This window comes from Acartia tonsa, chromosome 7, assembly GCF_053477335.1.
Source record: "Acartia tonsa isolate MP-2025a chromosome 7, ASM5347733v1, whole genome shotgun sequence".
Taxonomy (NCBI): domain Eukaryota; kingdom Metazoa; phylum Arthropoda; class Copepoda; order Calanoida; family Acartiidae; genus Acartia; species Acartia tonsa.
In genome coordinates, this window is record NC_137266.1 from 22,356,875 (window position 1) to 22,379,172 (window position 22,298).

At 31.4% G+C, this 22,298-nt stretch overlaps 1 protein-coding gene and 1 long non-coding RNA gene across 9 annotated transcripts; both read right to left on the bottom strand.

Annotated features, from left to right (window-relative positions):
* Nucleotides 1–2,057: 2,057 nt before the first annotated feature.
* Nak (Numb-associated kinase) lies at nucleotides 2,058–18,049 on the bottom strand. 8 transcript variants are annotated; one of them, XM_080167896.1, is made up of 25 exons: nucleotides 17,260–18,049; nucleotides 16,860–16,919; nucleotides 16,272–16,327; nucleotides 15,891–15,969; nucleotides 15,476–15,580; nucleotides 14,979–15,066; nucleotides 14,413–14,465; nucleotides 13,450–13,592; nucleotides 13,021–13,081; nucleotides 11,683–11,796; nucleotides 11,196–11,261; nucleotides 10,786–10,845; nucleotides 10,155–10,235; nucleotides 9,703–9,817; nucleotides 9,322–9,452; nucleotides 8,778–8,867; nucleotides 8,175–8,366; nucleotides 7,704–7,763; nucleotides 7,297–7,373; nucleotides 6,807–6,890; nucleotides 6,374–6,441; nucleotides 5,679–5,738; nucleotides 4,870–5,067; nucleotides 4,501–4,677; nucleotides 2,058–2,562 (listed from the first exon to the last, which is right to left on the bottom strand). In XM_080167896.1, exons 1-22 carry the CDS (start codon nucleotides 17,317–17,319, stop codon nucleotides 5,722–5,724), a joined length of 1,860 nt encoding a protein of 619 aa, XP_080024022.1. In that variant the 5' UTR covers nucleotides 17,320–18,049; the 3' UTR covers nucleotides 2,058–2,562; nucleotides 4,501–4,677; nucleotides 4,870–5,067; nucleotides 5,679–5,721. The 8 variants fall into 8 exon arrangements, with proteins under 8 accessions (XP_080024022.1, XP_080024021.1, XP_080024023.1 ...); XM_080167895.1 differs by having other exon boundaries at nucleotides 4,855–5,067; XM_080167897.1 differs by having other exon boundaries at nucleotides 4,501–4,702; nucleotides 4,855–5,067.
* A 2,392-nt stretch (nucleotides 18,050–20,441) lies between these two features.
* Nucleotides 20,442–21,859, bottom strand: LOC145324392 (uncharacterized). Its single transcript, XR_013881273.1, has 3 exons — nucleotides 21,744–21,859; nucleotides 21,146–21,179; nucleotides 20,442–20,543 (listed from the first exon to the last, which is right to left on the bottom strand). It is a non-coding gene; the product is annotated as an uncharacterized LOC145324392 (long non-coding RNA).
* Between the last annotated feature and the right edge of the window lie 439 nt (nucleotides 21,860–22,298).

The window sequence follows — 22,298 nt, forward strand, 5'->3', positions numbered from 1 at the left end:
GAATAAATAATCATAACATAAAAGCATTATAATACATATACAATAGTCAGTTTGGGCAATAATGATCCCCCATCCCTGGAAAGGGTGGGGGGAATTAAGAATACAGTTAACCATAATAAAACATGACAGATTCAATCATTAATTTTAGGCATAGGGAGGGGGTCGTCAGACCCCTTCCCCAGGACTCGGGGGAGGGCCATTAACCCTCCACCGAACCCCGGTCAGGGGTGCCATATGCATGGCTCACGGTTGCCGAATACCACATATATTCATTTTTCCTGTTTAGGCAACTTCAATCAAGATTTGATAAAAGTACTCAAAGTTTTAAGCCAACGAATGAACGGACTTGTTTATAAAACATTGGGCACTAATATGATTAAGTCACCAAAATTTTATTACAACGTTTTTAATTTTCATCGGGGATTTTTGAATTTTGATTGATTAGTCTATTAGTCGAGTGTCCAAACGTTTCAACCACTCATTATAATCTACAGATGGGGTAATTTTTTGTATCATAATTGGGGATATAAATCAATTTATCGGCCAGTGTCTAACCCCTTTAGATCCCTGTTAAATTGTTATATACAATCTGAAATGAGAATTTTGAGACAACAAATCAAATTTGTCCAGTCATTTCACTCAATCTTTCACAGACAACGAACCATTTCAAACTTTTGTTCTAGAATTATATCAACAAAATATTGTGATAATTATGTCATTCTTATTGAAAATGTAGCTTTTTATATATCCTGAGAAGGTTTATAACCATTTTAGGAGAGGGTATAACTAACAACCCTCCCAAGAGAAATCGCCCAAGTAAAATAAACTAGAATTAAAAAGGGGGGTCGAATTCAACTCCCACCATCTCGACTGCCCCTACGTAAAAAAACATTAATTGAGCTATTTGACAAGGAAGACAACATCCATACTTAGCGAAGCACAAATTCACAATAATCAGTAATGGGCGATCAAATTGTTTCAAAGAGAAGATATTTAGTGGTCATAAATCGATCAAGAAAATGTTATTGAAACACTTAACCCTTCCCCATATGTCATAAAAGTTTTAATATCTATATTTTTGCAGTATTATCAACGGGCGTAGTAAATTATATACTATAGAAATAAGTTTTTAAATTTTTTATAAGGGTGGGGAGTTTCAGCGTTCTTTTTGCCATTTTTGGAAATCACCATAATTTGAATATGAAAGGCTGTTTATTTCACATCCGGTCCATACAAATCCAAAATATGCATCTGAATCTAAAAATAAGGTTTAATTACTAAATAGCAATGTTATGGAGTTATTTTTTTTCTTTTAAAATTCACCCTTCTGACAATCAAACAATTAAGCTTCATGTAAACTTGTCTAAAAAGTTTTATAAACACGTTGGCTTAAAAACTTTATTATGGCTTGTTTGGTCTGAAACCAACCCCCACTCTTAATTTTTAGAAATTAAATTAAGGAGTGGGGGTCTGTGCTCAATAAGGCAGAGAATTTAATTATTATGATATATCCATGTTTCTGACTAATTTTCCTGAATCTTAATTATATCCTTCAGTACCAGGTTAGAATGTAATTAAACCGAGTGTTTATTACTATTAATAGTGGCTGAGCCCCTTGCCTCTGTATTCAAAGATGTAGGGAGGGGGCAGAAAAATAACCTAATACCATCCAATTACCGAAATTTAAAAATAGAATAGCATTAAACCATCACATGACATTATGTACTGTGAAGAAGGAACAGATATACCTTATATACTAACACTGGTTGGTTGTTACCCTCAAGGTGGCAAGTCAAACCACCTAAACCCCATTTTTAAAATCAATTGAAATTAAGGGAGAATGGGATAGTTTTTCGTGGGTAAGTTTTGCTTTGGGCTAGGTTATATTGGGTAAAGGGCAGCCAGGAAGAATTGCGATTTTTGTCCCCAGCAGGGGTAACACAAAAAACTTATCTCCCTTATTTCCATTTTAATTAAAAAAATGAGAAAGGATTCAATGTTTGATAGACACTTTACGGGAAAGCACCTAAATACTAATAAAAATAAAACAAATTATCTAATTGCGAGAAGAAAATTTTATTCATACTAAAATAACATCTTTTCAAAATATGCATAAATATTCTAATTTCTTAAATAATATTTACACACATGTGTATTAACTGGATAAAATAATAATTTAATTTAACTATATCACATTGTTGGACAAGAATCTGAAGTTTTTAAAATAGGTGAATAAATAAGGAGTAAGATTCATAGATTTAACTAGATAGATAGTTTTCATTTTTTTATTTATATATATAATTAAGACAGGGATTAGGTTAATTTCTCATCATTTTGGTCCAAATTTCAAGTTGTTATTAAGTTAAACCTTCAATTGAGAAAAACTAATTGTAGGCAATTATTGACCACAAAAATTCTAAGTTTGATTATATGACATTTATTACATTCGACCTAAGTGGTAAGAAATGCCCTCCCCCTTATCAATTTTGCATCATAAATATCATAGGTATTAATTTTACAAGTAGTGAATGTAATTTTGGCAAAATTCAGACATCTCCAAATCTAAATGTATTATAACATGACAATTACAGAGAAGATATGAAGTTCGTTGATAAAATTACATTATTCGGATAACGTCGAAAAAAAAGTTAAGTGTTTGGGCTACTTTATACGCTGCCAGCAGCCATACGGCCGAAAATATTGAGTATTGACTACAACAGATAATCTGCAGGTCTCATTAGATGCAACTAAGGTATATAAATGGAAAAGACAATGGCCGATAAACTAATGTACATCCCAAAAATGATATACAATATTAGCCTCTCCTTGAATTAAAATTAGTGGTTGAAACTTTTGGTCACTCAACATAATGAACGAATCAATCAAAATTCCCCAAAATTAGTAATAGCACAATGTCCCTAAGTACAACTATTAAAGATTTACGATAGAAGCTAAAAAGTTGTCCAAAACAGCTTATATCCCATTATTTTTTTATCCATACTTTAACATATTACACAGAAAAGAAAAAAAATTGCGCTGAATGAAAATTATTTTCAGAAAGCTAAATTAACTTTGCATTTTAACTTATCATAAGCATTTAACTACATCAATAAGAAGACATAAAACTTAATTTTTGAATATCAAAATGTCTTTTCTGCAATGATTTTGGCATGAAACCCCTAATTTCTAAAACTAAGAAAATTAAATTAATCATTATATATCACATAAAAAGTAGACGCAAAATCATAAAATGCTATTTTCTTTGAAAGAAAAATGATTTATATCTTTGAATTAAAATATAATTATTTTTAGCATCGTATGATAGACAGCATTCCGCGGATAGTAAAATATTTTTAAATTTTTGTTAGCCCCGAGGGGCCAAAGTCCCGATCTAACAAAACTGGTATTAATTTTATGATTTACATTTTCATATTCGTGGAAATTTGTCTGTAATACGATGCTATACATGATTTTTCGGTATGGCTGAGAACCAGTTCTAATCCACCAGATATTGATTGGTTTCTTATCCATACTAGACAAAATTTTCACAGGGCTGGGCTTATGTTTTATCTTTGGTTACTTGCCTTTAAACAAATTGATGCCATTTAAAAAATAAAATGATTTTGTCTCAACTAAATCTACCTAATATCTTTGTTGTATAAATAAAATATAAAATAATTAAATAAATATGAGATTACAAGTATAATAAGCTAAATAAGAATACCAGTAGATTACAATTAGTGGTTAAAACATTGGAATACTCAACTAAATGAGCCAAACAATCAAAATCTAACCATTAAAAGTCCCCAAGGTTGTTAGACCAATACCTAAATAAGAAAACTTTATTATAAGACTTTGGGGACTGGTAGAATAAACAGCCCAATGTCAAAATCTCATTCGTGATCTATACATACATAGATTTAATATTGAAAATTGGATCCAGTGCATTTCACATTTATATGTTGCTTTAATCGATTATTCAAACAATAAAAACCTCTGAAGGTTAAAAGATGCCAGTACCCAAATGGCTGAACGTATAATGTACATATTTTATTATAAATGCACATTATTATAACCGTTAAATGAATGTCTACAAATATTCTGAAATAACAAATACTTAAAAACTGAATGTGCAAAAAAAAATTTACACGTTTTTTCTACAGCTAAACGCTCAATGTGCATTATTCCAAATTATTTGTAGGCTTTCTAATGCTGATTTTAACGACAACGTGTCGAACTTGAAAGTTCAGCCGTTTGGCAGATGGCAGTTTTGAAATTCTTACGTTTTATTTCAAAATAATCGTTTCCAGCAATGTTTTACCGTAAAATGCACAAGTTCCTATTAATTTAAATAAATGCAAAAATAACTGAAATACAATAAAATAAATACCAAGACTATTGTTTAAAATTAATTCAATAAAACAGTAATGGAACCAATATTTTTTTTACTCTGTATAACAGAGATTTTTACAATATATCTTAATTTTAAAGAAAATTCACCTAATTTGTATTGACTTAAATAGGTATTTCAGGAAATATTACAATAGGAATTTAGTTGGTTAATTTAATAATTTCAATCGTGATCAAAGTTACTGTATAGTATTAAATTTTGACTAACATTGCGTTCTATTTGTAAATACATAATTTGAATTTAGTATTGTATATTAAAAGCATGATCTAAGAAACGGTTATTATTTAAGAACTTTGAAATCAATTCAAAAATACGAAGGTAGGTTTTTTTTGACGATTTAAAAGGCTGCTTCTAACCATACGGTTTATAGTTCAAACATGAAGCAGTCGCCTTAAAAGCAACTTAAATCAATACCTTCCTTCGTTTTCTAAATTGATGCAAACCTTTTCTAAAATAACCATATTAAAACATTTAACACATATATGTATATTGTAGACTAAAAGGACTTTGAGACAAAGGTCTTTATAATTTTTCTGTAGCTATGAACGGCGCACTGCCAAATGGATCTCGTCTATTATTATTTGGAGCTCTATCATTTGTCGTTGTATTTGTTGAGTCCTCGTCTTTCCCCAACCTCATTCTGTCAAATTCTTGACCTATAAGCAGTTGGAACACATTATTTGGTGCAGTTTTCATTCACAATTCTAGAATTTTTCAAACATCAACGTATTTAAGTTATGATACTACATAATAAATACCCTTTTTTAGGTATTGTGTTTTGAACTTTTTTTAAATCAAAAAGTGGTGATAGAATAATGTTAAGTTCTCGTAGTCAGTAATTTTTAGGAGCCATAAAACATTAGAGATGTTCAGAGCAAGAAAGAAAATGAGCAAAAAAGGGCTTTTTATTAGATTTTCAATAACACGTAAAAAGCTAAAATTGACACAATTAGGAGAAAAATTTAAAGGGTTAAAGAAAAATATTAATTGAAAGAAATACCACAGTAAAAACTAGCAAATTCTGAACATTATACATGGGCTCGGCAGACACACTTCAGCCGCAACTAAGCCTCAAATTTAAACCTGTTTGGGTGCTTTGGAAATTTGTTGCTAAAGGGATTGCCATATTTAGGAAGGTTAAGACTTCCAGCTGACTTAAAATTGTAAAAGGTTAATTTCCCTAAGGCTTACAGGCGCGCTACCGAGCCCTGCATTCTACAATATTATTCTAAGCTATTTATATTACATATATTATTATAATATTTACATGTTATTTTTGTTGCCAGTCGGCCACAGAGGGTTGAGACAATCTATTTGCTCATTTTATCTATGATCAGTAAAAATACATTTTCTATGATCAATATTAGTAACAAGTTGTAAATATTTCGACTTAAAAAAATTAAGAATATATATTAAAAGGTACCTATAGTTTCAAGAGAAAAATCTCATATAAAGTTTTTATATTCATTTATGATCTTGAAATAACTATAGCAGGGGTGTATATTCTGCATGGGATCCCCTGCTCAGGGGGGGGGAAAAAAATAAAAAATAAGTGGTTGGAGGGAAAAAAAATGTAAAAATTAAGAAAACTGAAAACATTTTTTCCATTTCGCCCCTCTCCTTGGTTAAAAAAAACTAAAAAAATGGGTGGTAGGAGGGATAAAATAAATAAAATATAGAGTTCTTTAAATATTTTTCTATTTTCCCCCCTACTTTTTAAGAAAAATCTAGGGGGGAAAAAAAATAAAAATTTTTGTAGCAGGGGAAAAAAAATAAATCTTGTGCAGAATATACACCCCTGAACTATAGTTAAAGTCATTATTATTTTCTACCATGTATATTAGAAATTCAAATAATTACCTATGGTTTATTTGAAACTATCCATTTATTTTTTTTTGTTTATTATTAAAAAATAGATTTGCTCTAGGTAGGTATTTTTAAAAAATGAACTAAATTTCTCACCAAAAATGTTGTCTTCAGACATAGAGCCGAAATTGACTGCATCTTCAAAAGGATTCCATCCAACTTTTCTAAAAATAAAAATTGCATAAAATATTTCCAATTGGGTGATAATGACTATTAGAACACTATATTCTGTAGCTATATAGGTTCTGGTAGCTATTTTTCATTTTTTACACTGCATGGTTCAAAGAAGGATTATTTCAAAATGAGTGTTGGGGGGGGGGGGGTGAAGGAGTAGTTTTTGTTTGTATATTCCTTCAGGTCTGGCTAGGTTAGGTTATATTAGGTACTGGTTAACCCCGCATGGGTTAGGCGTAGGGAAACAACTAAACCGATACTTATTTTTAATTTATTTCAAAAGTAGGGGGGCGGGGGGCGAAGTCAGTGCTCGATAGGAACTTTCGGAGAATGCACCAAAACCATGTTTACTTACTTAGTGGTATGTGCAGGATGAATATTAGATTCTGCGGGCGTAGGCAACCCTTGGGAACAATCACTTGACAGGAAGGGATTTGTGCTGAAACAGATAAAATAACTTAGATGTAATTCAACCTACAACACAATTTGAGTATAAACAAGACCACGTCATATGAAAGACATACCTACAAAGCTACTACTGTGTCCGGCGCTTGATATTAAACTAAGAGTAAGGGAAATGCATTGGCATACACCTTCAAGCACAGAGATGACTTAAACAAAAGAGTTCTTGCAGTCAGTCTTGGTTGCTTACTAGGAGTTAACAAGTACTATATGCCACGACCCTAGCCACTAGGGAAGGGCTGGGGAAGTCAGGAAAATAGCCTAAAACCACCCAAAATAAGTACAACTAATTCGAACCAGTATTTTAGAGATCTTACTACTTTTTATTAAAGGATACCAAATGTCGGGTCATAAAATGTTTGTTGTGTAGGTATAATTTTCACCTGTGGAAAGGTTGTGTATCAGAAGCATTTCTTCGATGTCCAGAACTTGACGAGTTGTTACTATTCCTATCCAGAACCTACAATTATTTATTAAATCTTGAATTATTTTTTTTCCTTTGGATTGATATATGCTATAGTAGGTATAGAATTCTTTGTTACTTGTGTGGATGTTGTCATCCTTTTATCAGCCCCTTCCCTTATTTTGAAATAAATTAAAAGGTGGGGGGTGTAATTTTGTATGTGTTAGTGTTTTACTTCAGGTTAGGTTATATGGAAGCAGGGTTGCCCCCTCCCCTTCCCCCTTCTTATTTTCTGTTTTTTTTATGTGTTGGGTAGGGCCAAGGGTTCTCTCATTGCTAAGAATTTTGAGGATAGCATCCGTTATTAGACTATAAGATAAACCTTACCTTATTAGAAGAATCTGAAGGGAAGTTACATAAACTGACAGGCCCACTAATAGTTATATCCTAAAACATATTAAATTAAATCATTTACAAATTTTTCAGAACCGTAAATTAAAGTTACCCACCTTCCCATATGATTCACTTAAAACCTTTAAACAAATTGCATGCAATGTGACATAAGAATGTCACCAAGCCCATGTGGGATGTAAGTTGCAAAAAACCCTGCAGGGGGTACAATTTTCTAACACTTCTTTCTTATTATTTAGTCTATCAAAAGGATTCAAAATGCAAGGACATATATTTTTTTAACTCTTATTTTATACATCTTAATTGGAACTGATGATCTATTTTAATAGTGAAACAATTGTATTCCATCAATAAAAATGTTAAAGAAATAAACTGTGTTTATACTTTATATATATAATAAATAAAATATTTTAGACAACAATAGAAATAAAATTTTATGTTTGTTACCTGAAATTTATCATTAATAAAAGGATTCAAAGAGACAGGTTCACCAGAATGAGATTCAATGACAAGGCTGGCCGGTCCTGCAGCCGCCTGAAGACCTGAACCACGCGGCCCAGGAGTTCCTGTTGGCGCAGGACCTGTAGGAAATGCTGGGGGCTTGCTAAGGGGTTGACTAACGGCTACCGGCTGTCCACGCTGAAAATATTTAATAAAATGTCATAAACAAAATTAGTTCCCATGAAAATGTAAATGCAAAAACATACAAAACCCATAGAACTTATGATGAATATTTTCTACTAATTTCAGCAAAAACAAGCAAAGATCAAGTGGATAATGGACAAGATAAGCAAAACTTTATGTAGACAGACAGACATAGAAATATCGTCAATTAAAGGGTCCGTTTAATGATCAGCCATGAATTAGCCCCCCTCCAAAACAGGGATTCAAGGACAGTACAATGAAAAATTAAAACTCTTCCAAGTCTTTTGTTTGACATTTTTAGGGGAAAGATATTAAATTAAGACGGGCATTGTTTATTATCTTTTCCTGCATTTTATTCTCTTAAAACAAATCCCACCCCCAAAAAAAATCTGATATTGATCGAACCTGTATAAACTGTGGTTGCTGGAATGCTGACTGGGAAGAAGAAACAGAGGGTATTTCTGTACCTGGAACCTTAACAACACCAGGAACAACCTAGACAATCATTGTTATGATTTGTATGCCTAAATTGGTGGCAAGACCTAAGAATACTAATTAAAGACAGCTTTCCGCAGATGTTAAAATGTAAGCTAATTTTATTGTCTGCAATACGATGCTATACATAAGTTTTCAGTGTGGCTGTGAATTTGTTCCAATTGATTGGATATTAATCGGTTTTGAAGCCATACTGGAATTAATATTCTTTAACTTTTAAACAATAAGTAAATGGACACAATTTGAAATAAGGTAAAGGCAATTGTTAAAAATTGAAGAAAAATCAATAGAAAGCCAAATTTATTTCAGAAGGGCAGACACTAAAACATTTTTAGAGGCTTTAGTACAAAAAAAAATATGAATTAGGTAGTTGAAACTATAAAAGCACCTTTTTTCTCAAAGGTTTATATCTATCTAAACAAATCTTTAGGAATTACCAAGAACAATTCTATACCTTAGTTGGTGGAGGTGGAACAATAGTATTTGCTGGAGCGGGTGGAGCAGAGATAGCTATTGCAGCCACTCCTCCTCCATCATCCTGACCTACTCCATTCGGATTCAGTGGCATTGGTAATGCTCCCTTAGCTGAAAAAAAGTAAATCAAATCTAATACCTAGGAGAAATACCTTATTATAAAATGTTAAAACTTTTCGCCGTTGGAATGTCTGTGATAATATTAATTTCATAATATTACAATATTTTTGTAATCAGAATAGAGCGCGTGATCTGGAAGTTTTAATGCGTCCGTCGTTATTTTTATCCTTTTCCCAAAAATATTTCGGATATAACATAATATCAAATCATTTATTAGCTGGAATTCTAAAATAGTCTTTACCTTTTGGTCTAGATCTTGGGTTGACCGAAGTTTTAGTATCGCAAGGAACAGCATTAGGACTAGAGAAAGGAGATACCAGGGTTGCTTTGCCTGGGGTTGTCTGCAAACCAGTTGTCTACCGATAATAACACATCAATATTATTTCATAATGAATGATGCAAAATATTTAGGTACATTTGAATAAAGTAAAGAATGAGTAGGTACAGAAATAAAATACCACACAAATCGGTTGTTTTACAGAAACTTTGACAAAGACACATAACCTTGGATTTATAATAACATGTTTGTTTATCTTGTTGGGGGATTGATATGATAAGGACCGGACTATTAGTTACCCAGTTAAAGTGAGAAATCTCAATAGAAAATCTTTCTATGTTTCTTCAATATTTAAATCACTATCACAAATGCAAAAGCAACTAAAAACTTATTGAAATTCTATTTTGTGTTTTTTCCTGGTTAGATTTTTTCTCAGCTTCTTTGGGATTTGGTGAATTTTCTATGCTTAAACTACTTAAGCTTGGAACTTCTTTGTGCTGAAATTAATTCAATTGTAAGAAATTTGGCATTGAGTTAGGTTATAGCAAGGATGATCACATCCACGAGTAGCAAAGTAAATAGGACATGTGATTTTCTCGTCTGTTATCTAAGAATGTTTTTTTTTTGGTGAAGATACCCCATATACTCTTAGAATAATATCCTATTAGAAATTTTGTTTTTAATTTTGAAAATTTGAGTACCCCCTCCCCCGACAACGAACAACTATGGCCGCAGCGCTCCGCTCCCTAGCCTATAATCTAACCTAGAATAGTAGTTCGTTGTCGGGGGGAGCGGTACTAAAATTTTCTCAATTGAAAAAAAAATTTCTAATAGGAGAACGCCGACAAATGTATTAATTTTCACAAATATTTCGTGATTTTCTACTATTCTATCTTTTTCATTTTGCTTTTATATTTGTCTATCTCAAAATTTTTGTCATCATTGTTTTATTGATGTTAATGTTCAGTAACAGTAAGAACAACATTCACTTTGCTACTAAGGATGAATTTTAATATTTAGTGACTTAACTAAAATAATCAAACTTACATGGAGATTCTGAATAGGACATTTCTTCTTTCCAGCTATTTGAAATGCTAATGTTGCTGCCTAAATATGAAAAAATAAAACATTAGTTTTCATAAAAACTTTAACTCTCTCTTTATCATAGGAGTATATTTAATTGTAATAAACAAACACTAGGTAATTAATGAAGTAAAATGAGAACAATAAAGATATTATTTTATTCACTTGAAAAATAAGAAAGGCCTTGTTTAGTCTATAACCAAAATATTTTTTTATATCAACAGTTGCCGAGCCCCATGTATTTTAAAATTATAAATTTTAAAATAGAATAGCCTAAACCCAAAACCACCAATAAAATTTAGAACTGATAAGGTGCTTTAAATCTTCACGAACAAAAAGACATTAATAATACTTAAAATAAATAAGATGATTACCTGGTAAATATCTGGTCTGAGATCAGGGTTGGGGTTGAGTAAATATCTGATAAGTTTATGTAAATCCTAAAACAAAATATTAATGATCAAGTAAATTAGATTTTTTTTTATCAGCTAAACTTTTAAAAAAGTTTTTTTACTTCTATATTTTTTTATTTATTAAACATAGCTAAAGATATGTCAGACTTGGTGAGAAATATCATTAAGAAAAGTTTTCTGTAAATTTAGGGGTTATTGAAAAAAAGGCAGTTGGTTGTCTGTCTTAACCCTATTTCCTCCCTTCTTACTGGATGAACGAACTGATTAATAAGTGATGTCCATGATAACAAACTTAATTGACACCAATTTTTCCCGTCATAATATCCACGTGTATTCTATATCCATTTCTAGTGTAGGTACACATCCATAATTTGTGATCCAGATAAAAAAGAAGGGAAACCACCAAATTTTTCGATTTAAGAAATTTTCCAACAAACTGAAGTTATACCTGAGAATATTTAGAGTTAGGTGGGAAAGAGAAGTTTCCTGACTGAATAGCTAGGGTGCTCTCACCAAAGGGAAGGGTAAAAAAGCACAGTTTGTACAGCATGCATCCAAGAGCCTGAAAAAAATATATTTTTTAATGCTGGGTTTGTTCTGTGTAATTTTTTTTTTTAATGGATACAACCTCGCCTTGGTATAATAGCGCATGTGTCCAACAGCAATGGTACTTCGATCTTACACCAAATTTTTATGTTCTTTAATCAAATAAAACCAGCAGCGGGCTAAAATAATGGTTTCCTACATCAACATCCTTTATCTCATCCCCTTATCTACTACTGGTTGAACGAATTGACCAATTAATGAGTCCCATGTTAGCCAGCTAAATTAACAAAAAAAATTTCCCCTGTCATAATAACCATATTATACATCCATTCCTTCCTAATTCATTCATTTTCTAATGAATTCAATCTGTAGAATTTGTATTTAGTCTATGTTAAATAGCAGCTGAGATAACTATACTTTTATAATTTAGATATTCTATTTCAAACAGAGTAATACAGACGTACTAACGGATGAAGTAAGTTCCAAAATAGATGTTCATTCAATGTCACTTTTTAAAAATCCGTCCTCTTGATAGCATCCAAACAAATCACATTTTTGCTTCAATACGCACAAGTGTAAGTTATAAAGTAGCTTTCATGAGCATAAAAAAGGTTGAACATGAACAATGACGCCAAAATGATGACAAAAATATTGCAGTATCATATAAAAATTGCACATAATAAGGAATTGCGCACAAAATCAAATTCTTGATTTATTAGTCATGCTTAACAAATCTTTAAAAAACGCCTTCTTTTAACTAGAAATGTCTTGAAATTAGGAAAGATATAAAAAAAAAGCTATAGGTACCTAATCATATGCGTTTAGGGATCAATATGAAGATGTGCTGTTTTTTTTACACTACATTTAGTGGGTTTCAGTTTTGCCTTTCCTCTAGGTACAGAAGAAATAGCCAAAACCTTCTAGTGCAAAGAAGACGCGCGTTTATCATTCTAATTTGAGTGGAAGTAGGTTGTTAAAAGTATTCAAAGATATGAAAAGGGATCAATGGAGAGAGAGGAGATTGCATTGGTACGTAATCAAAGTTTCATATCCGCGTTTTCTTATTTTTTTGCTCAAAAACTTTGGGCACTTTAATTAAATTATAATTATTGGGTTTTAACTATTAGTGTCCAAACTTTTTAACCAACAGTTTTCAATCTACAAAAGGGGTTATTTTTTTATCATCTAAGATGTATAAGATCCTTGTAGTTTTTAAACTGATATGAATAAAAAAACTTACCCAAATATCTGCTTTAATGGTTATTGGTTGTCCGTTGTAAATATCAATCATCTCAGGAGCTCTAAAAATAACAATTAGTTTAGTAATAGGATGTCTCTCTATGTATATAAAATGTCTGTTCTTTTGACAGTTTTACACGCTGGACCGATTAGGTTCTTCTTACATTGAAACTTATAATAGATGACAGGTGGTAATTGCTAAGGATACTCAATTTCCTATTTTTATATCCTCACAAGGCTTCATCCCTATCTCCCTGGTGAATCCCTGTGCACGCCCCTTCTGGATAGCTGGATGGTTTTATCTATTTTTGAAGAGGGTAGGTCGATATTTTCCCCCCTGAAAAGTGAGCAACGACGTTGAAACTATAGTTCAACATTTCTAACAAAAACAATATGTATTTTTAAAAGATGCCAATCATTACACTCTTACCTATATGATAAAGTTGTATATTTCTTAATTTCTTCATCTACAAAATTGACACCATGCACATTCGGATCCAGAACCTTGGCTGTTGCAGAACCAAAATCACACAGGATATAATGTCCATGCTCAGATTGTAATATATTTTCAACCTGAAGAAAAAAATATTAATTCTGTTATATAAAGTAGTAAAGATATTTTGTCTGAAGCTTAAGATTTCAATAACTATTGAACGATTCAATTGAATCGTTTGGGTTTACAATTTTAGCGAAGCTTAACTTAGGCTTAAGTTTTGTCCCCTCCTACTTATCTTTCTCTTACAGAGCCCCTAGTTGGGGGAACAGCCACTATTGGTAAGATACTGTGTTATAACACCAATGTAATAAGGCATTGGAGAAAATCAACTTCAACGAACAACTTAATTATTTTGAAGAAAAAAAATATTTATTGATTCTAGTCGTCTTTGTGGGGCTTCCTTATTAAATGCTATGGCAGCCCCTAAAAAAAGCAGCTGAAATCCTGAATATTTTTTCTATCTTATTTAACATGCTGTATGCCTTTTTTCTCTAAAAGTATATAAAAAAATTGACGAGCGTCGAGCATCTTTTGTTTGCTAAAGCAAGATAAACGATAGAAAAGGCTTGACCTTAAGTTTTTATAATTTTGTTCATGAAATCTAATTCTTACAGTAAATGTCAGTGTCAATAATAAAATTATAAAGCAACATATGAAACTAATTTTTATATAATTCTAAAACATGTAGGAATTATTACGCACAATCTGAAATTACGCTTTACAAGAAATTATATGTATAACATAAGTTTTATAATAATAACCACATGTATTTCTTTCAAAATTCTTATTTTCTGGATATAACCAGTTTAAGTAAGAATATAATTCACTAATGAAAATATGTATGTGGGACGCATATTCTCAACATATAGAGTAGCTGCGCTACTAAAAACCACTCGCCTTGAGATCTCTATGTAAAATAGGTGTCTGACAATGATGTAGTCGAGCAAGACCTAAAATTAAACAGAAATCAATGTTAAATTTTTCTAACGGCACAAGAACAAATTATTTGACATTATTATCTAACTAACAAAGATGACAACATTCATAAAAGATAGACTATAAAATAAGAAGAAGGGACAAACCAACAATAGGTACTTCTTGTAGAATGTAGGAACTTAACTTGTACAATTCGTAACCCATTGTAGTAACAATCCGGCCATATTGTTATTAATGTGTTCAATACACTTATGGTACGAAAGAGCTGTTATTTTTCATTACATCTAAATTAAAAGTCAGCTATAATTTTATAAACAGTATAATTCGTTGGCAAAGAGCTTTCTTAAGGCCAATGACATTGTTCAAAAATGTCGTCGCTCTTATTATGGTATTGAATCATACGTGATTAAACATAAGCAAAATGTTAGTTAGCTAGAATTCCGTATTAGGTTGCACCGATTATTGATTCTAACTGACCATCTAGATGCATCTAGGATAATAAATCTATTACCAAAAAAGTATTTTACCTTCACAAACATCACAGAAAATATCAAGAACTTCAGATTCAGTGAAACCTGTAGTTAATCTATCATTCATTAATTGTAACACATGCACCTAAAACAAAAGGATATATTTCACATGTAGGAAGGGGACATGCGGATGTTTATTAAACTAGTCCCCAAAGTTTTATTGTAACGTTTTTTCTATCTATTAGTTGGCTTAACCACTACACTCTGGGAACTTTTATGGAATTTAGAATGGTTGGCTCATTAAGTTCCTAACGCTAAAACCACTTATTGTAATCTAGAAAGGTAATTTTTTGTTACATAATTGGGGATGTACATCAATTCACCGGCCCTGTATAATATTTCATCTTAATTTTGATTCCATAGGGAAAGTTCCCGGTAATTAAAGTGTTAAGCATCCCAAAAAGATAATTATTAAAATCAAAGGAAAAAACTTTTCTTTTAAAATGTAGGACTTAGGTATTTTGATGTAAAAAATATTGAAAAAAAGCACCCACCTTATGATAAGGCATAAGCAGCATAACTTCATGTACCCCAGTATCCGAGCTAGACACACTTGAGTCAACATATTCTATCAGATTCTTGTGACCTGTCAAGTTTGACTAAAACAAGAAAATAAATTAAACTAAAATTTTATTTTGTCATGCTTGTTTGAAAGGTAGCCTAAGAAATAATTAAAATAAGTATCCTAATTTTTCTTACAGGTTTACTATACTAATGAATGAGGACTATCAATAAGAAATTAAAACTATCATTATAGAAGCATTTCATTGGAATTGAAAGACATTTTAAAACTGATTCCTTGGACTTGGGGTGGTGAAGGCGATTTCCACTCCCCAAGAATAAGGGGACAGATTATTGCTCCATAAACTTTTTTGAACAATTACAATTTATTATTTTCTAAAAACTTACCACAATATTAATTTCTCTTTTGCATACAGCTAAATCTTTCTCGTTATTAACACACATTCTTTTTAATGCTAATCTTGAACCTGTTTAAGAATGTCATTACATAGGTATTCAACAAATGTAAGAGAAGGATGTAAATATAAGGGCAAGGGTATTACACATTATTAAGTTGATTTTAGGCTGCAGTTTCGTACAGTTAATATCCATCATTGCACTTGAAAAAATCGAGACAACCGAAATTTTTTTTAATATGAATCATTATTTGAGAGGTTTTTTGTTGTACTGATTTCTACATAATATGTTTAAAAACGCTTTCAAATACCTAAGCTAACAACTTTAATCCTGACTTCAAATATATAAGTGGGATTTATGTAAAGACACTTTCCTGACATAGATTTGACTAAGAAAACTATAGCGAAGCCACCCTCAGCAATTACATCCTGAAAATAAAGAATCTTATTTAGGTACAGTCTAAAAAGGTTGATCACACGAATGATTAACTATGAGATTGAGTATGCAAATATCATCCAAATAAAAATTAATCTTTCCTCAAAGTTCATGTCGAGCACAAAACTGTCAAAAGCTATTGATGCTCTACTTATAGGCAGAACTATAGGTTTAAATTTAAATCTCCAGTTTAACATATCTAATATTAATTACATAAACGTAAGAGATATCGAATATAATATAGTGTTAGGCGAAACAGGAAATGAGAAAACTGAGAATTGTAACTTAATATTCTTTAATCTTTATGTAAGAATGATATACTTATTTCTTGTTCTTGATATATTAAGTTTTTTTTATAAAGCATAAAAAGTACAACAGAAAAATTATTTCTAATACAAGAGACGGCAATTATTATCATCTTATTTTTCATTATTAATGTGTTTATTAACTTGGTTATTTATAGGCTTCGCTTATGTGGATGTTGAGATTCTTATTAAATATAAACAAATAAAAAATAAAACCTACCTCAATTACAACGGTGTGTCTACCAATTATGAACTTTTTACCAATATAACTACTATGTGCCTAAAATAAAAATAATTATAAAGTTTAACAAAAAGCAACTTTTTAGTTTAGGTATATTTCAAAACATAATAAAATGAAAAATAATAAAACTAAGTTTCAAAAGACAGTGACAATCATTTTAATTAATTTAAATAAGTAAAAAAAAATATGTTTGTATAAACTTAATAATAAGACCTATTGATAAAACTATTTGAATGAATATTATGTTCTTTACATAACCTTTGTTTTAATTAAAAAGAATGTTACTTTACCTACACTAACAAAAAAGGGTTTCATTATTTTTTTTTACTTCGTGTTTTAAGTTGACATCATAAGTAATAATGCCTAAAAAAATACTTACTTTTTCACCTTCTGTTTTTTCCTCCCTCCTCCCCTCCATTTTACCAAATATTTTCTTCATTGCTGTCTATAATACAATAATAAGTCCTTAGTAATTTGTTAATATGTTTGTCTTATAAAATCTCGCTAACCATGCACTGTGCCGTTTATTTTAAAGAAGCTGCATAGATGTCCCTGGATGGTTTGGGACGAGTGTATGTGTGTCTACGTATTGCCAACCGCTGAACAGATATAGCTATAGGTTCGATCTGATCTCCTTTACAGTGGAGCTTCATATAGGTCCAATGATCGAATGTTATGAGGAAGGGTCGTCAACGCAAACAAGAGAAATTGCCCCTGGAAAACTTTTCCTCTTTCCCTCAAATATTTAAAACTATTTTTCTATAGGGGTAAGTTGGGGCATAAAAATTATATAGCATAAAATGCACCATCGAGGCTCAAATCTAAAAAACAATAGCCTAAAACCAACACAAGACATATGTGGTGCTTCCCTAGGAAAAATCATATCAGTTCTCTAATTATAGAAATCCTAAACTTCAGACAAAAAAAACTTTATAACTTCATAAAAATAGGATAAATAAAAATTATCATAATTAAGACGTAAAACTTCAACAAAGAGTTGCAATTGTTCTTTTTATAATATAAGGATAAAATTTGTTCAATTTATGCATAAATCCACTTTAGTTTAATAAATTTAAGGATAATAATCAGAAAACATTCACAAATAAGTTTCAAAGCCAAAAAGATTAAAGAATGAAAATTGTAAATGGTTGTGGAGCTGCACAGCAGAAAGTTTACTCCCCCTTCTTAAAGTCAAATTACCACTTGCACCACCTGATCAACGAAAATTTTTTACACTTAATCATAACGTCAGCTTTTGTACTTGATATAAAAATTAAGTAAATTTTGGCTGAAAATAAATTATAGTTTCGTTTAATCCATTTTTGCTAGAAAAAAATAAAAGTAGCTTTCAACATTTCTTCTTTTTTTAAAGTAGAAAAATTCCCAGTTGTGACGTAACTTGTTGTGAAGCAAATAGTCTGCAATCAAGTTGCCATATGCAAAAATGCAAAATAAAATTTTACTTTTTTTCAAAATTTTCCCTCGTTTCTATCTTTATTATTCTTAGTATTATAATTGTTATGTAATTCATAAAATTTTTACCACCTTTTAATCAAAACTAAGCGGAATCAAAGTATAAAAATCAGAAATAAAAAATTTTACATTTTGTTTTGGCAGCTTCGTTATTTAGAAGACGACCTTTCCTTTATTTACATTTTTCTAATTAATTAAAAGGAAATTAATGATAAGGATTATTTCTTGCAAATACTTTTAATCCTTTTTTAGTTCTCAGAACATCATTTTCATTTTTTTCCGCTTAATCAAACCGGTTATATAGTGTGAAGAAATTTTATCTTTTATTTTCCATCATATTGGATTGATGGTCCTGAAGTACTTAGACATTGGGCTGTTTACCCTAGTCCACAAAGTTTTATAATAACGTTTTCGAATTCGTTGGCTTAACATTTTTGGGGACTTTAATTGAATTCTGTCTATGGCTGGTTCATTAAGTTGAGTGTACTTACGTATCAACTACTATAATTGTAATCTAATAAAGTTGTAAGTTTGTGTATATTATCATTGGAGATGATCCATTTATCACTTATTGACTTCAGTGGCGTGCGAAGCACTTTGTCTAGGGGGGGGGCATTTTTAAGATTTTGTAAAATTTTGGCCCCGCAGGAGCTATAAATAGGTGAAAGCTATTGTGAAAATACGTCGAAATGCACCTTAAGAGGCAATGTCACAAAAGGGACTATACCCGAAATTTAAAAGATACAAAAATAGCCAAAAATGTCCTGAAAAGCAGTCCGACCTCCATGAATTTTTAATAGTTAATTATACTACATGATGATGGGAATGTTAACATTAAGTTTTAGCCTTCTATCTTTAATTGCACATTTCCCCCTTAGCATTACGTACTGACAGCCATAGTGAATTATAGAAAAGCTAAAAAGTTATATCAACATATCCTACCCTCTTTAAATGGCACTTTAAATTCTGTTAATTTTTGATAAAGTGGTGTTTCCAATGATTTATAAGGGCGGTGCGTGAAGCGCACCTAAAAATATTTACTCCCCCTTTGAACTAAAATCAATTAAAGACAACAAGAGTGGCGTATTTTAGTTAGGAATATAGAGTGTAGTTAGTTTTAGGGTTTTTAATGAAAATTGCCATAAAAAAACATGTCTTTTTGTAAGGGTATGTACACAAAAAAATGATAAACTTATCCTGAAAATAATATTACATCATATATAGTTATTCATTTAGACAGACATACAGTGTTGAGAAAAAGGCTTAGATAAATACCAACGCTGTTTCTTTTTTATATAAAATAACTTTTTGATTAAATATTTGTTGTTTACACATGTTTTTATAGAAATAAAAACAAAATATACAATTTGATAAAAAGCAGAAACCATTGGGAAGGGCGCGAAGCGCAAATTTTTTTCTTCAAATATGCAGGGAGGGAGGGGTTTTTGGGCTATTTATTACACTACTTTAACAGTTATAAATCTATCTCAACCATATTATTACACTAGTCCCCAATATTTCATATAAAATTTTCTTATTCATTGGCTCAACAACTTTGGGGAATTTAATTGAATTTTGATTGGTTGGTTAATTAAGTCGAGTTTCCATACATTTCATCCACTAATTGTAGTCTATATAAGGGGTAATTTTGTGTATCATCATTGGGGATGTATAAAATTTCTTTGGTAAAAAGTTTATATTATACAAAATAAAATACTTCCTATTACCTGGTTTGTTATGTTCAGTGAAAAAAGATTATAACCTAATTTCTACACTAATTTAAAAATTTGGTAAGGCTAAATGAATAGTAAATGTCTGATTGGCGCGAAGCGCCAAAAAATTTTTTTTTGAGTATTTCTTGATCTTTTTTTTGGAAACTGGGATAGTTTTGCTTTTTGTAGGGTAGGGGGCAAAAAGGGGCATTTTTGTTGACCAGGGGGGGGCAAAATGGGGCATTTTTCAACATTTAGGGGGGGCAGGGGGGGGGGGCGTTTTGGTCGCTAGGGGGGGGGGGCGATTGCCCCAAATGCCCCCTTCGGTTCGCACGCCACTGATTGACTTATCCCCTTATACGATCCTTGATTTATATCCTCAATAAAAGATAAAATTTATGTTTTAAATTGAAAAATTCTTACTTGTGCTACAGAATTTGATTCCACAATTCCGTCATCATAATTTCCACCACAATTACTATAAGTAGAATATAGAATAATAAACCACATTTTAAAAGCAAAGCTTTTCTATAATTATGGTCGGTCTGTCCGGAACAGTTAGCACTTTTCGTTAATTTATACATGTTGAAATTGTTCTAACGACTTGCCTGCTGATTCCTATAACAATTAGGCACGTACGATTAAGGAAGCGTGACAATTCTATATTCGTTACCAGAAAGTATGTACGTCAATTTAAAGCATGTTGATTTTTAACCTTATTGACACAAATTTGTGTGAGATATAATTATTCTATTCATTTGATTATTGAAATTTTAATTCCAATAGAACAAGATACAGTGTTATGAGCGAAGCATCTGTATAAACAATTCCTAAATTGTAAGTATGTCCTTAAACAATATCCTGTATTTAAGCAATATAGCAACAAGTTTACTTATAATTTTATTTAGACTTATGCATTTATATTCTGCTTATTCAGTAGTGACACTATTAAAGTGCTAATGTTCGATTGTCGTACCGTTTAAGAGCTTCGCTTTTATGGATGTTGTCATCCTTGCTAGCTGACAATTTTTGCATCATAGAGACTGAGTGGTTGGAGGGCAAGCATTGAATCTACATTACCTGCAAGGGCAGCAATTCAGCCAGGAACAACAACCTATAAATTGTATAAAACATTTTAATGCTTTAACTTTTCAACCAAAGATTTTAATTTACTTAAAGAGAATATATGAATTAACATATTTGGGGGTACATTAATTGATTAATCTTTCATTGTCTTAATCCCAGGGTTCGAAAGCCGCAGCCGCCATCAGTTAATCCTATGATCCCATGCACGTATCTTTATCGTTTATCATTAAACTTTCATCGGCAGCCGCGAGTCATCAACTGCGCAACTGGTTTAAGATTTCGGCTTCAATAGACTATAGTTGCGGCTGATTCTTCCTCCAAGCAGCCAAGCTTTCCCAAATCCGTGCGGTTATTTGATGCTACACTTCAGTTTAGTCGAAGCTATTGTATTACTTTAGCGGTTACAGCTGCTAAAAAGTCTCTTTGTTTGGTGGCTGAATTCGAAATTTGTTTGCTACGGATTAGAGTGGCTTATTATTTTTTTTCAGCCGCGCGGTTTAATGAATGACTGAAAAGCCGGGCGGCTTTGGATACCAAATTCTGATATTATGTGAATTATAATGTAGTTTCACTTTTTATTAAAAATACTTACCGTAATTAAAGCAAGTACAAGACATTGTAAGTAGGAATAAGAGATTGTCTGGAAATATGATTGACTTCAATTTCTTGAAAAACAATTAAAACAATATATTGCTAAGACGTAAATCTAAAAATAGAATAGCCAAAAACCATCACAAGAGCATGAAAGGTTATTTGAAAAAGAAAACCCAATCGGTTCAGTAATTGTTCAGATCTTAAGCTTCACACAAAAAACCTAACTACTTTATATAATACTAGCGGCTACGCCCCTAGAGGCTTATAGTGGCACTTTAAATGTTTTTTTTTTAATAATACGATACTTTGCATTGTTACGTAGGAGTCTATCAAGATTCTAGGTACCGTGCAATGTTACGTAGGAGTCTCTATTCGAGAGAAAAAAATTTCGATTTATTGTGTTTCTCTTGGGAGGGTGGTGGTACCCTCCCCTAAAATAATTATAAACCTTCCCAAGACCTATGAGAAGATACCCTGTTATAGAGAACCCAATCGGTTTAGCGGTTAGCGAGATCCTTCGGTACAAACACACAAACATCCTGTTACTTAAGTA